Source organism: Cygnus olor, chromosome 2, assembly GCF_009769625.2.
Source record: "Cygnus olor isolate bCygOlo1 chromosome 2, bCygOlo1.pri.v2, whole genome shotgun sequence".
NCBI classification, from domain to species: domain Eukaryota; kingdom Metazoa; phylum Chordata; class Aves; order Anseriformes; family Anatidae; genus Cygnus; species Cygnus olor.
This window is the reverse complement of record NC_049170.1, coordinates 138,567,380-138,581,487: the sequence shown is the minus strand read 5'-3', so window position 1 is coordinate 138,581,487 and position 14,108 is coordinate 138,567,380. Positions and strand designations below refer to the sequence as shown.

The 14,108-nt window shown below is 37.5% G+C and overlaps 1 protein-coding gene across 6 annotated transcripts in view; it reads right to left on the bottom strand.

Moving 5' to 3' along the window:
- The window catches only part of VPS13B (vacuolar protein sorting 13 homolog B), a 473,584-nt gene that overhangs the window by 23,237 nt on the left and 436,239 nt on the right, over positions 1 to 14,108 (bottom strand). For all 6 annotated transcript variants that reach the window (XM_040548605.1, XM_040548603.1, XM_040548600.1 and 3 more), the window contains exons 49-56: positions 13,541 to 13,742; positions 12,670 to 12,858; positions 12,121 to 12,267; positions 10,735 to 11,018; positions 7,108 to 7,235; positions 6,294 to 6,493; positions 3,562 to 3,680; positions 1,536 to 2,359 (exon numbers count right to left, since the gene is read on the bottom strand). In XM_040548605.1, coding sequence (XP_040404539.1) covers positions 1,536 to 2,359; positions 3,562 to 3,680; positions 6,294 to 6,493; positions 7,108 to 7,235; positions 10,735 to 11,018; positions 12,121 to 12,267; positions 12,670 to 12,858; positions 13,541 to 13,742 — 2,093 coding nt within the window. The remainder of the gene's footprint in view (positions 1 to 1,535; positions 2,360 to 3,561; positions 3,681 to 6,293; positions 6,494 to 7,107; positions 7,236 to 10,734; positions 11,019 to 12,120; positions 12,268 to 12,669; positions 12,859 to 13,540; positions 13,743 to 14,108) is intronic.

The window sequence follows — 14,108 nt, the reverse complement described above, 5'->3', positions numbered from 1 at the left end:
CCCTTTCAAAAATACACATTAGTTTTAATGTTCTGAGAATGATATAATTAATAACTAAATATAAGGTTATGTGCTTTTCTGAAGAGAAGTTCCACTGAAGCAAACCTTATTTCTTACTATTTAAATGTGCTTGATTTCAGCTATGTTATGCGCCCAAATTAAGGGTTGGCCTCTGCACTGCTGTACTCTGCAAGAGTAGCACAGGAGGAAAGACCAATATCAGACTCAGTAATCTGTAACTAGCATATGTGCTTCACCTGGGATGTTGCAGATGAAAAGCCAATATAACCCCAATTTCCTGCTGCAGCCTATCACCACTTGTAGCACCACTCCCACCCAGTTGTGGGGAGGCAAATTCACACTGGGGACCACAACTGGCCACAGTTTCACTCTTAATTAGCAAGAAAACATATCTCCCCTTTTCTACTATGGGATTTGACTGTAAAATAAATCCAAACAAGTAGCAAAAAGCAAAACCTGCAAATTTTGCAAGCAACTACATATGAAAATAATGAAACCATGTACAATGTTATGGTGCCCAACTGTACACACAGTACTCTGCATAATCAGCTATGCAAGTCAGATACATGCACAGTGAAATACCAGATCAGGAACTCACTATTTCTATTTATAAATACCTGAAATGCATGTGTACAATTTGGGCAATCATGCACAGAAAACTGGTTACAGCTATGCTTGCAGCACAAATGGAAGAATCAGGTTTTCGGAAAATCAATATGCAGGAAAATAAAACCTATGTTTCAGTGTGGGGTATGTTACTTGTGTGCGATCGTGGAGGGGCTTCCTCCTTTTTCAGGTGAAAATTATGTTGTATGCTAAGATAATTTGCATGCTAAATAATCTCATTATTTATAAATTTATATTTATAAATATAAATTAACATTTACAGGAAACAGAATGTACCTGCTAAACCTACAGACTAATTGCTCACTATTGATTGTATCTGGGAAAAAGTTAGTAACAGCAAACTTCATAGTTCTTGGATCAAAGGACAGCAAACATCTGTGTGCCAGTTTAGCATGAAGGCTCTATGAAGAAAGACAGATTCCTAATCATAAACTGCAGCCAAAAGGAGTTTTAACAACAAAACAACATTCAGGGCTATAATTTACTTCTGAATGCAGAGCAACATGCTGAATAATTTGATTAAATGTAGTTTTGGGGAGTTTATGTGAGGAATGTGGGTTGATTCAGTCTAGCACTATAATATAAAATGACAAAACCTAAGCCAGCTAGAATACATTTTTATGCTGTGTTCAGGGTTTAGTAAAGCCTTCAGGCGGCTGGCTAATGTTTAGCACAGCTTTACAAATCTTCACTGGTGTCTGCTCGGCCATTTTATTTCCCTTCTGTCGTATGGCAGGACCTGAAACATGTCTCAAAATATTGTATCATTATTAAACAGTGTCTGAGGAAAGCAATAATTGTATGGCTAACATCTAGATTACTCAGCCTGAGAAACAATTACAGAATCCTGGTACCTAATAAAAATATTACAGGTTAAAAGAACTGACCTGCTCTGAAAAGTGCTCCAGCAGCATAATGCATGGCCAAGGCATGGACGAGCTGCCTGGCAGTGGTGAAGATGGGTCCTCGCTCAAACACAGAGAAGGACAGCGGAGTGTGATCTGAGGCTATATACAGTTTTAACGAAGCGTGAATACTGACGAGCAGATTAACAGGTTGTATTGTTAATTTTCTTAACTTCACTGGCTTGACTAAAGCTCTTGCATGCTCTCTCACTTGTTCAGGCAGTATCTGGGTAGTATCTGAAATATTAATGGACTGCCAAGCAGCTTTGTTTTCTGGAAGGTATGTATCAAATAAAGTCTTAATGTAATAAACAAAGGTGTCTTCCACATAAAGCCTAGCTGGTTTGAGCTCAAAGCTGAGGTCATTCACATGAAACATGAAATTCTCTTCCTCAGAAAAAGCAATGCAGAGTTTTATAAAGCAGTTTTCCTTATAGTTTTCCAAATCTTTGTTAGAAACAATGAGGTTGTTCACTCTGGACCACTGCATGGTCTCATTTTTCTCTCCTTGGCACAGCAGGACTGCAAAATGGAAATTGGATTTGCTGTACAACTGATTGTCCAGTTGCAAGTCTTCACAATACACTTGGAGACCATAAAACGGTGGGAGGCCTTCCCCAGTGTCTCGCTGGAACTCCTGCGACAGGGGTGTCAGGTAGCTGGTTGCTGGGGCCATGTGGAGGAAAACGTTATCTGCTGTGAGACGCAGAAGTTCAGATGACACTTTGTGATTTGTAATATCATCAAACACAGCGAGACTTAACTGACTCATAAACATTTTCAAGGACAGGCTCTGTTCTTGACTTCTAGACAGAAGGGAAAAAAAAGTTTGTTACTTTACATACTTTGAGTTCAGCTAGCATCTTGCTTTCTCAAAAAGCTATCAGGAGAGATGTTCTCTTTAATATATGGGTAACTCATTGTGCAAGTCCTATTAATGGGATCTGGCAGCCTTGATCACCGCAGTGGGTACCACCCAGGAGATTTTCTAAGAAGTGGAATATTACAGATCTATGCCAGGTTTCTTTTTCTTTCTTATCAATGGGATAGTTTTGACAGGAATTCCCTATATACACAGTAATCCCCTATCAGATTTGCAATATAGCCAAATATTAAAGTGGACAACAAATAACATTTTCTAATAACTCAACTACAGCCTCAGCTGTACAGTATTTTCTTGGAGCCACTACTAAAGGCTACTATTATGGATAATCCGTTTCACTTTATCGAAGCAAAGTGCGCTCCAACTAAACCACCACAGCATTTTTATAACAATGGCATTGAGGGCTTCCCCCCCTCCAGTGTTAACTGCTCTTTGCCAAGTTTAACTAGCAAGTGGGCTATTAAGTACTGCTGATGACCAATTTCTGAGGGATTAATACTTAATTATAGCTCAAATAAAAACAGTACAAGACATTCCACTCTAATTGTAACACCATTGCTGGAGGCCAGGCGTTCTGCATGTTAGAAATAGGTAGTGCTATAATCACAATTGAATGGAGTTGAGCACCAGGCTGTGTGTGGTGTGTGGTGGAAGTAGGGGAAGTCTTCTAAGGAAGAATGTTATAATCAGGTCCAGTTAATTACTGGGTGTAAGACTTTTTCTACAGTCCTTACACATCAAGCTTCCCATCAATTTTAGTGGGAGCTCATATGATGAAGGATGGCAGGATCTGGGTAAATACATTTTAAACTTATGAACACACTCAAAATTAATTATGATTGAAAATGCTTTTTTTAATGAACAACTCAGGACTTCTTTTTGTATCAGACATATAGTGTTTACCCTAAAGCAACAAGACTTTTGATGTTAGATTGTCTTTTTTTTTTACACTGTGATATACAAAACATAACGTGTGGTCTAAATATATGCTACGGAACATGCAGCAGTATTAAACAAAACAAACAGTTAAGACAAAATCCATAAGTCAGTTAACACTTGGTAAGCAGCCTGACTTCTTGGGACTACTCAGATATGCCTTTACCATATTTTATATTTTTTATGTACCTGTTGAGGTTGATCTCAATGGGTCCCGCTCTTCCCTCTGGGGCCAAGGTTATAATTATTGTTCCACACTGATGGGCAATGTCCACATAAACATAGCCAAAGCCAGTTAAGAACACAATCTAGTGGAGAGAGGTAAACACATACAGAATGCTACTGAAACTCTTATTTTTCATGTCAAAATTTGAATTAATACTATTAATGCCTTCTGGTTGAGATCTTTTACTCATATCATAATACTGCTCAGGAAAAAAAGAAACAGATTTCAATAGTTCAGAAAATAATAGCTCTGATATTTAAAATATTTTACCTGTACAGCTAGATGAAATTTGCACCTCATCCTTTAACTGAATACATTTTAATGAGAAACTTCTCTTCCAGGAATAAGCAAGATATGCTGTGGGGGGAAGTTATGTTAGTAAAGAAAAAATTTTAATTTGTGATTTTGGACTAAAGAGAAAGGCGTATTCCTGGAGCTCTGCAAAATCCCACCTCTCCTCTAGAAAACAAACCCTAAGTTAACATTATGCTGCTATGCTGTAGCTCAGAGCTGGTTAGATGAATGGCTGATAGCATGATGCAAAACACATGACAGCAAAATTATAAAAACTAAGGCTAAAAAATAAGTAATGTTGTGGACTCATGACAACTTGCTTAACAGCTCAACACTGAGCAAATTTTTAAGCCATCTATCTACACTGATTTTGTGTGAACACCTTCACAAGCAAGATACTGTCACAAAGAAATGGCAATAGTCCACTGGAAAGTTTAAAAGGTTTAAAAAGTCAGGAAAATGGGAACTTGACAACAGGCTTGTGTCTTGCTTGTACAGATGTGCAAATGTTCATTCTGAACAAGTTGCCTTTAGGATTAAACAGTCTCGTTTAAAACATAACATTGTTTTTGGAGCTTAATTGTGTGGTATTTCCATGTAAGTTTTGTGTTTTCCCGAATATAAAAATTTAAGGTCTTTTTAGGTCTAGAAGACTCACAGCAGTCCTTGTTAGTACAAGCTGGATTCTCTTTTCTTGTAGTCCTACTATCAACACAATTATTTACTAGACTGTAATGACAGAAACTATCATTTAAAGGAATGTAAACTCAGGGAATATCACAAAGATAACGGGCTAGCACAGGTGAAATAAATAGTGTTTGTCTTGAACAGTCTTTACTGCTGTTAACAAGTCACCAGAAGGAAAAGCACTTGGAAATTCAGTAGGATCAGCACGTAAACTGATTCTAACTTAAACTGTTACCTGTACATAGTAACGTTGTACAGATAATTAAGTTTCATTCACCAAATTACACCTTCTGAGAATTTTGAGAATTAATCTGAGAATTACATGTAAAATAATTTAATTTAGCTATGTCAACTTTAATCCTTTGCTTATCTGAAAGTTATTTTCAATCCTGCATTATGGAATTGGTGAAAAAAGGACATTTACTGACTTTTCAGTGCAATCTCATTATTCTGTAAAATGTCATGGATCTTAAAGATTGGTCATTTTAATTCTAATCTCAGATAATTCTGATGATGGACAGCAGAGATAAATACCTTAAGTTTTAGTAAATTAGTAACAGTTTCTCCTACATATTAGTAACATATTCTAAGGGAACAGTGAATAAGAAGTATCTATCTGAGACTAGACAGAAAGAGCACGAATTACTTAAGATCATCTAAAGTTCCAGTTATTTCACAATCTCAACCAAGTTGTATGTGAAGTCAAATCTAAAGCTATTTGCATCTTCATTATTTATTTGTATTTATAGTTTTCTAAGAGAAAGACTGACTGTGAAATCCTGGGGAAACTCTCTACATGTAAACCCTAAAACTTCAATAACAGAAGGCTACAATTTTTATTTGGAGAGTTCTTCAAGTAGACAATGATCCCCAAATGTTGTCTTAGCATCTAATTCCTTCTAGGAGCCAGATACTTATAAAGAACCCTGGTCTGGCATAACATTAATGACTGAAATTTGAAACCTCGCATTGCTTGACTGGCTTGCTGAATGAAACTGAACTACTTGCTATATAACATAACACTCAATAATCAAGAGCATTTTGTGATTGGTCCCCAGGGAAAACATCTGAAACTAGTATTTCTTTCAAAGAGCCAAGCAGTTTATGTTGATTCCATGTAAACTAATGACTTCAAAGATGGAAAAAATTCCCATCAAAAAGAATTACTCCAGTCAAGGAAGTTTTCATTTACCTCAAAACAGGAGAAAAATAACAGAAGGAAAAAAAGTTTTTTTTTTTTTTTTTTTTTTATAAAGACACGCTTAGCTTCTGTGAAGACACAGAGGGAGAATGACAGTGATGATTCCTACAAGATGTAAAGATAAAAAACCTGGGATAATGAAGTTACCAAATGGAAGGATTTTCCTGGATCTTGTGTGATTCTTTGCTTCCAGGGACCAGAAATTTTCAGGACTGATTTTTCCAGGGAATGCCTCAGCCTTGCCACATTGGCCAAAATTAAGTGAAAAACTTCAGCTCTAGAAAGTGTGTATTTTCGATCTATGTTTAAAATCAGCCACTGATATGGGTAAGCCATATTCTACAAATTCCACAGGAAGGGCCTTTGGAAGGAGAGCTCCCAAGACTTAAATAAAAACAAACAAACAAACAAGGCCAACAGAAGGAATATGCACTTTGCAGAGGAACAATATCCTATGCAGGTCAAAAAGACAGAGATTTATGCTGTGAACTAGGAAATAGTTTATAGATTTACTTGAGTTCCTTGATTGTTGATGTCCACAACATCACTCCATTCATTTACTAATTTGTCAGAAGACATCACTTTCAGAAGAATGCTGGGTAACAAATCTCTTGTTTTGCAATCTGGATAGCTGGAGACTTGATGGTAAAGTTCATGATGAACTGAACATTCAGCTGGAATCTTTCTACAATAAACTTCAAACTTTGGTGTATCTGCAATTTTATAAAATATATAAGATTAGGTCTCTCTAAAACCTGTATTAAATGAAAACCCACCTGTGCTTCCACAACTAAGTTTCTAAAATACACTGCCCGAAATATTACTAATAAATAAAGACATTACCTTTCTATTGGTTTGACTTGTGTGTGTTTTTTTTTCTTCTTCTCTTTATATTATTAAGATTCACATAAATTCTTTTCCACTTATCTTTACATTAACATACTGTAGCCGGAATTTTGAAAATATGTTTTGTTTTAGTTATATTTGCCAATCTGAGTAGATTTACATGTTCAATGGGATCGAACTGATGTCAACAGAATTTCACCATCTACTAGTTTCCTACTACCAAGTCACCTTGACAGATGGAACCATGGAGACCCCAAAACCTGTAGCCTTGTAAGTTCATACTCCTGACCTCATGGTTAGTTTCAATAGCTTCCAGGCTTCAGTATGTTCCAGAGTCTCTCTCTTTGAGATAGACCTTCATATAAGCATCAACTTCTTTTTTTAATGAGAACACATAGTGAATTCATCTTTGTATTGGAAATACAGTAAAACTATTCATACTACAACAACACATTGTTTCTGATTACTGCATACTACATACCTTTGAAGTTCTCCTGTACAAGCAATGAAATGGAGCACCTGTTGTGGATAATTATACGAGGACTTGGATCTTCTGTAAGTGTTAGGTATGTCACACCAAGATGCTCTTGGTAAGTCAGCGTTATAGCTCTAGAACAGAAGAAGATGATTTGGATATATAAGTTTTTTTTTTTTTTTTGATTAACTTTGTATGTATTGTTACTCTGGACAAAGAAAAACATTCAGAACTACCATCTATAAGATTCTTTATGATCGAGTTCCAATGTGACCAATACTTACGCATTTAGGCAAGTACCTGTCTTCACTAGGCATTGCATTTAAATGGAAGACCACATGGAAATACCATTAAACATAACAGTAGAGAAAAAATCATTTCATAGAGACTACTCATGACTTAAATGGAGCATGTGTGTTTGCAAGATGAGAGCCCTCGCCAGCACAGATTTATATTAAATTAAAACTATGAGATTGTAAGCCCAAATTTTTAACATAAATCTTTGAAATTTTCCAGAAGAATTTGCACGCATACTTCTGTGATACTCATGAAAGATATTTTTAACAAATACATAAATCTGTAACTGACTACTCCCCTGGAATGATCCACAATGCTATTGCCCTTTCAAACATTGATGTTATAGATCATCACTACATAAATTTTCAAAATGAAAATGAATTAACTGTATACTACTCATTAGCTACTTGAATATAAAGTAGTATAAACACAAATTCTTTTTTTGCACGTGCAAATTTATTGGCTATTTCTAAAAAAACTTCACCTCTTGGTGATTTTAAAATCCAAACACTCTCAAAATTTTATTAAGATCCTCTATAACTGTCTCATAATTACAAGGAATTCTTTCCTTGTTCTTCAAAATTGGTGTTTTTTTGTTTTGTTTTGTTTTGTTTTGTTTGTTTTTAAATTGAAGTCTGTGTGGGAATCTTTAGCATCCACAATATCTCTTAGATTCTGCAGAGGAATCGTATGAGGGATTGAATGATATCAAATACTTCAGGCAAGAGAAAGATTAGATGGATGATAATTTATACTGATGTAGCTTCTCTACTTTGAGCAGATTGTTTCTTATTTATACCAATACAAGCGTGTATAGATTTATATATCAAACCTGAGAGTGAAAACTGGGCACTGAGATGTAAGAAGCAAATGCACAGGCAGTGAAAGCCATGTGGCCTGGGAAGAGCAAAGATGTGTAGGGATGGGATCAGGAAAGCCAAAGCACAGATGGAACTGAACTTGGCAAGGCATGCAGAGAATAACAAGAAGGAATTCTATAGGTACATTGGTCAGAGAAGAAAGGCCAATGAGAGTGTACCCCCTCTGATGAGGCGGTGAACCATAACAACAGACATGGAGAAGGCTTAGGTACTCAACAACTTCTTTGCCTCAGCCTTCACTGACAATCAGGCTTCCTACATCTCTCAAGTCCCTGAACCTCTAGGCAGGGACTGAGGGAGCGAAGTCCTTCCCACTGTAAGCAAATACCAGGTTTGAGACCACCTGATGAAACTAAACAAGTACAAGTCTATGGGGCCTGATGCCATGCATCCTAGGGTCCTGAGGGCACTGGCTGATATAGTTGCCAAGCCACTTTCCATCACATTTGAAAAGTCCTGGCAGTCAGGTGAAGTCCCTGGTGAGTAGAACAAAGGAAACATTACTCCCATTTTAAAAAAGGATGAAAAGGAAGACCTGGAGAACTACACAGTGGGGAGCCTCACTTCTGTGCCTGGGAAGATCATGGAACAGATCCTCCTGGAAGTAATGTCAAGGTAAGACAAGCATGTGATCAAGGTTCACCAAGGGCAAATTGTGGCTGACCAATCTGGTGCATCAGTCAACAAGGGAAGACCAACCGGTATCATCCACCTGGACTTCTGTATGGCCTTTGACACAGTCCCACACAACATCCTTATCTCTAAATTGGAGAGACATGGATTTGAAGGGTAGATAAGGAATTAACTGGATGGCTGCAGCCAGACAGTTTTTGCCAATGGCTTTTTGTCCAGGTGGAGGCTGGTGACAAATGACATCCTTCAGGGGTCCATTTTGGGACTAGTGCTGTTTCATATCTTCATCAATGACAGAGACAGTGGGATCGAGTGCACCCTCAGCAAGTTTGCAGACAATACCAAGCTGAGTGGTGCAGTCGATACAACAGAAGGAAGGGATGCCATCCAAAGGGACCTGAACAAACTTGAGAAGTGGGCCCACATGAACCTAATGAGGTTCAACAAGGCCAAGTGCAAGGAGTTGCATCTGGGTCAGGGCAAACCCAGACACGAATACAGGCTGGGAGAAGAACTCAATGAGAGCAGCCCTGTGGAGAAGGATTCTGTGTTACAGTGGACAAAAAGCTTGACATGAATCAGAAGTGAATGCTTGCAGCCCAGAAGGCCCACTGTACCCAGGGCTGCATGAACAGAGGAGTGGCCAGCAGGTCGAGGAGGAGATTGTCCCCCTCTACTCTGCCCTCGTGAAGCCCCATTTGGAGTGCTGCATGCAGGTCTGGGACCCCCAGTACAAGAAAGATGTTGGTCTGTTAGAGTGGATCCAGAGGAGGGCCACAAAGATGCTCTGAGGCTGGAGCACCTCTCCTGTGAAGACATGCTGAGAGAGCTTGGGATATTCAGCCTGGAGAAGAGAAGGCTCTGGGGAAATCTCACTGCAGCCCTTCAGTACTTAAAGGGGGCTTATAAAAAAGATGCAGAGTGACTTTTTACATGGCCAGATACTGATAGGACAAGGGTGAATAGTTTAAACTAAAAGAGGGGAGATTTAGATGAGATGTTAGGAGGAAATTCTTCACTCAGAGGGTGGTGAGGCACTGGAACAGGTTGCCCATAGAAGCAACCTGTTCCATCCAACCAGGGATGGATGCCCCATCCCTGGAAGTGTTCAAGGACAAGTTGAAGGGGGCCCTGGGCAACCTGATCTAGTGGGTGGCATCCCTGCCCACGGCAGCAGGGTAGGAGTTAGATGGGCCTTAAGGTCCCTTCCAACCCAATCCATTCTATGCTATGATTCTATGGTCTGATACGTAATAGGACTTTTATTTTTAACTAACTGGATGCATTTGTTTGGAAGCAGAATGCATATTTAAATATTTCAAGCTTTAAAACTTGGAAATCTCTCCCTGTTATAGTCTTAAAATAGTTTCTCTCCTGTATCACTTTTCCTGTTTTTCTCTTATTATGCTTACTAAAATGTATTTTTACCTTCTATAATCAAAAACTACATTTTTGTATTGTATTACTACACATTGTCCCTCACGTTTTAAATTGTTACAAAAAAATAGAAAAGACCATAATCTTGAACATAAACTTTCCATTCTCTTACTTTGTATGCATAGATAAATAGCAGCCCATACATCATAAAAATCATACAACTTGTACATGACCAAAACATTAAACCATTTATAATAAAAACAGCAAAACCATCAAAAGATAACAATTCTTAAATTAAAGTAAGACTTGCCTTTACATATGGGAGGCATGTGTTAATCTGACTTTTGAGTTAATCTCTTATGATTTGTTATTAGCTGAGGCTTTATAACAACAAGGAAAGTTCACTATTCATGACTGTTCAGTGTCTATGTTCAGCAAATGGTACCTGGTACAAAATCCACTTTCACTACGAACCCCTATGGGCACTGCCACACTCTGTCTTGGAAACTCCTGTTTAATCACAGCTGGTAGGCTCCAGAACTCAGAACTGCCAGTACAGCCACCTGGACTGAAACTCAGAAGCATGCGTTTTTGAGTAGGAGGCGTCCCTGAAGTTAACGGACTGGCGTCCGACATCAGGTCCCAGCACGGCACAGAAGTCAGTGCTTCAGTGGGTGGTGCCCCAGCCGGACTGACACTGAACACAGTGCCGTCTGGTGAGTGGAATTCCTGGAAAGAAAAAAGATGGTAGTAGGGGGACGTGCTGGCTCGTAACGGGACTTTTATACATGCTGATATTGCACAGAACAGTTTTAGGTAGCCAATTGGCCACAACTAACTATAAGTTGCACTGAGTCTAATGCATTAAAAGATATTTGGCCAAAATCTGTCTTCAGTTATACTTCAGCAGTTAACTGAGCACAGTTATCTACAGCCCACTCTCAGTTGCACAAAATAACTCTACCAAAAGCAACAGTTACATCACTGTAAAATAACCGTGAGAAGAAAATCCATTGATAGATATAAAACTAGTAATGGATTTTAGCCTCAGCATTCTTCCAATTCCCCTTAAATTCCCCATAAGACTACCACAAAATGCACAATGCACAAATTTAGATACTGATGTAAAGAAAACTAATGCAGAAGTAAAACAATACAGAAATAGGGAGCTTTAAAAATATGTATATCTGCCAAATCCTTTAGCAACTTTGACTCTGAGATTTTTTTTCCACATATTTTACAATAAATGTAATCTTCAATAAATATGTATAAATGGTTGATTAAAATATATTGACCATGCATACATTTTGGTTCCTGTAAGCTAGTTCTTAAATATACTGTGAGATTATTAGAAAACTGATATTCACAATTTGATGCAGTTCACTGAAATACATAAACTTTGGGCACGTCTCTAGTTCTGCAGCTTTGTTCAGATAACTGGAATCTTCCCAAAAGGATAACAAAAACTTTTCAGCCTGCCAGGCCAATATACCTCTTTTACACGCAAACTCAGTAAAAATTCTCAGAAAAATTTCAACAGCTACTATGGATTATGCTGCCTATTTTACAGAAATGGCCATTAGTGTTTGAACAGATGTAGAACAGGCAGAACTAATTCTGCAACGTGCAAGAATCTCCTGCTTTGCACAGATTTTGATCACAGTTAATTACTGCACTTGAATTTGCCTAGGATTCTGTATTTTAAACTGAAACGATATACCATAAACTACCACTATTATGTCTAATGATTTCTGTTCAAGTTCTGATATATGCAGTTAAATATAAATGCCCCTGTAAAGCACATGACAAACAAAAACAGTATTTACTTTACCTCTTCTCCTGAGTATGGTTTGGAAATACAAAGCTGTGGCCTATAATAGATTTGATATGATGTATCATTGATTATTGTTGTCTTATCTTCTATCTGTAGAATTTGTATACCTTGTTGAACCATAGAAGAAATGCAGAATTGACACAACTGTAAGGTAACAATAATGAAGATGATGAGATCACACATAAAAGCATGAAACATTGAAATACACTGACAGAACTGCCATTTTTAACTCTGGAAGTCCTTTCTACATTCATGTACGTTTTAACTGAAGCCATATCACATACTTCTGAAATTGCATCTATCAATGTTTTTCAAACAAGATTGAGAAATCATTAATTCTTTTTCCAGGAAGTCTTGTATCTTGATGAGCTGGACAGAATGTTTCTGACTATCTAATGCTTTAAATTATACTTCATACACTGTTTATATTCTTGTTATGTTTTACATGTATTAACATAAACAGGGAAGAGTTTTTACGCTACATACATTTGATTGTTTTCATCTGCTGTATGATTTTTTATTAAAGTTATATGATTTTCTCCTAACCTTTTGATGACCTGGAAAAGCACCGAGTTTTATTTCAGCTTCAACAAAACCTTCTTCATCCAGTGTTACCACTTCCCCATTCTCAGCATCCTTCCATTTCGGGGAGGTCACATTATGGACCAGTTTGATTGCAACTGATTTGTGCACAGTATTAGTATTTGCCCAGTATATTCCAAGCTGAAAAGCTTCCTGTAAGTGAAAAATGACCAGTTATCACTTGTTGATAATTCAATACATTTCTACTACAGTTAAATATAGTTTCCAGTATGCGGCCAGTCTCATTTCCTGCCTTTCTCCCTCTGATTCTTTCTACACTGTACAAGGATAGATGAAAACACAATGTGATCCAGACAGTGGAATTAAGACTTTAGGCTACACTGAGATGTGTTAATAGGCAGACCTTTTGTTTATTAACACACATTCATGGGGAAAAAGAAGGACAGCAAAATAAACAGGAAGTATCAAATTGTCCAACTTGGAATTGACAAATTGTTCTGTTAAATTATTTTAATCCCTTCAAAAATAAACAATACTAGGGTTGTAATAAAAAAACCACATGCATGACGAAGCTAAGGTATGTGAGAAGATCCATTAGACAAAACTCTAATTTCAAGATGTCAGGCATCCTAAAGAACCGTCCCCATTTGTAATTCACCCTATCTTGCTATCAAGACTCTCCCACTGCTATCAAGGATGCCATTGTGACCCACTCTTACTTAGTCAGCATGGCAAATTTCTATTGTTATTTCTACTTCTGATCATACAAGAAACAGACATAGTGACTGGAAGGTGGGAATCATCTGGATTAATAAGCATGTTCAGAACCAGAATATTAAGCAGAACTATGCCTCTTAACTTGAATGGGAGTTACCTCAAAGTTGGGGGGTATAATTACTTTCCCAGTAGGTACTTGAAGCACTATCTTTTCTCCTTCAAACAGCCAGAGGTCCCACTTGGACTGATTGATTAGCAAAGCCCAGGGTAGGAGTTCTATCAGCAGAGTTTTAACACATGGTTTCCACACTGACAGCTTTACCCGCATTGGACTGTCCCATTGGGAGAGTTGTTCGTTGCTGTTCAAAAACAAATAAATGAAATGATAAAGTCAAGGAATAAAGTACAAATTCAAGATTACAAATGACATGCAATCATTTTCATAATTTGCGAGGCTTTACCTTTTTTGAAACAGAAAAACAGTCTCCTCTTATCGTTCTGGAACATACTGAGATGGTTTCAGACAGAGCTAACTGCTTGTAGGCTATAAAGACATATTTTAAACTGCACAAGCTCAGCCTAAATTTGATCAATTAAAGAAATGCCTTAGAAATAGAATTATTGCTGTCCTCCAGAATGAAACCTGTGACTTCTGTAGTCATAAAATCAAATTTCAGTTTTATTTTTCTTTGTGAAACTCCTTCTCCCCCGTTTCCATGCTGAAA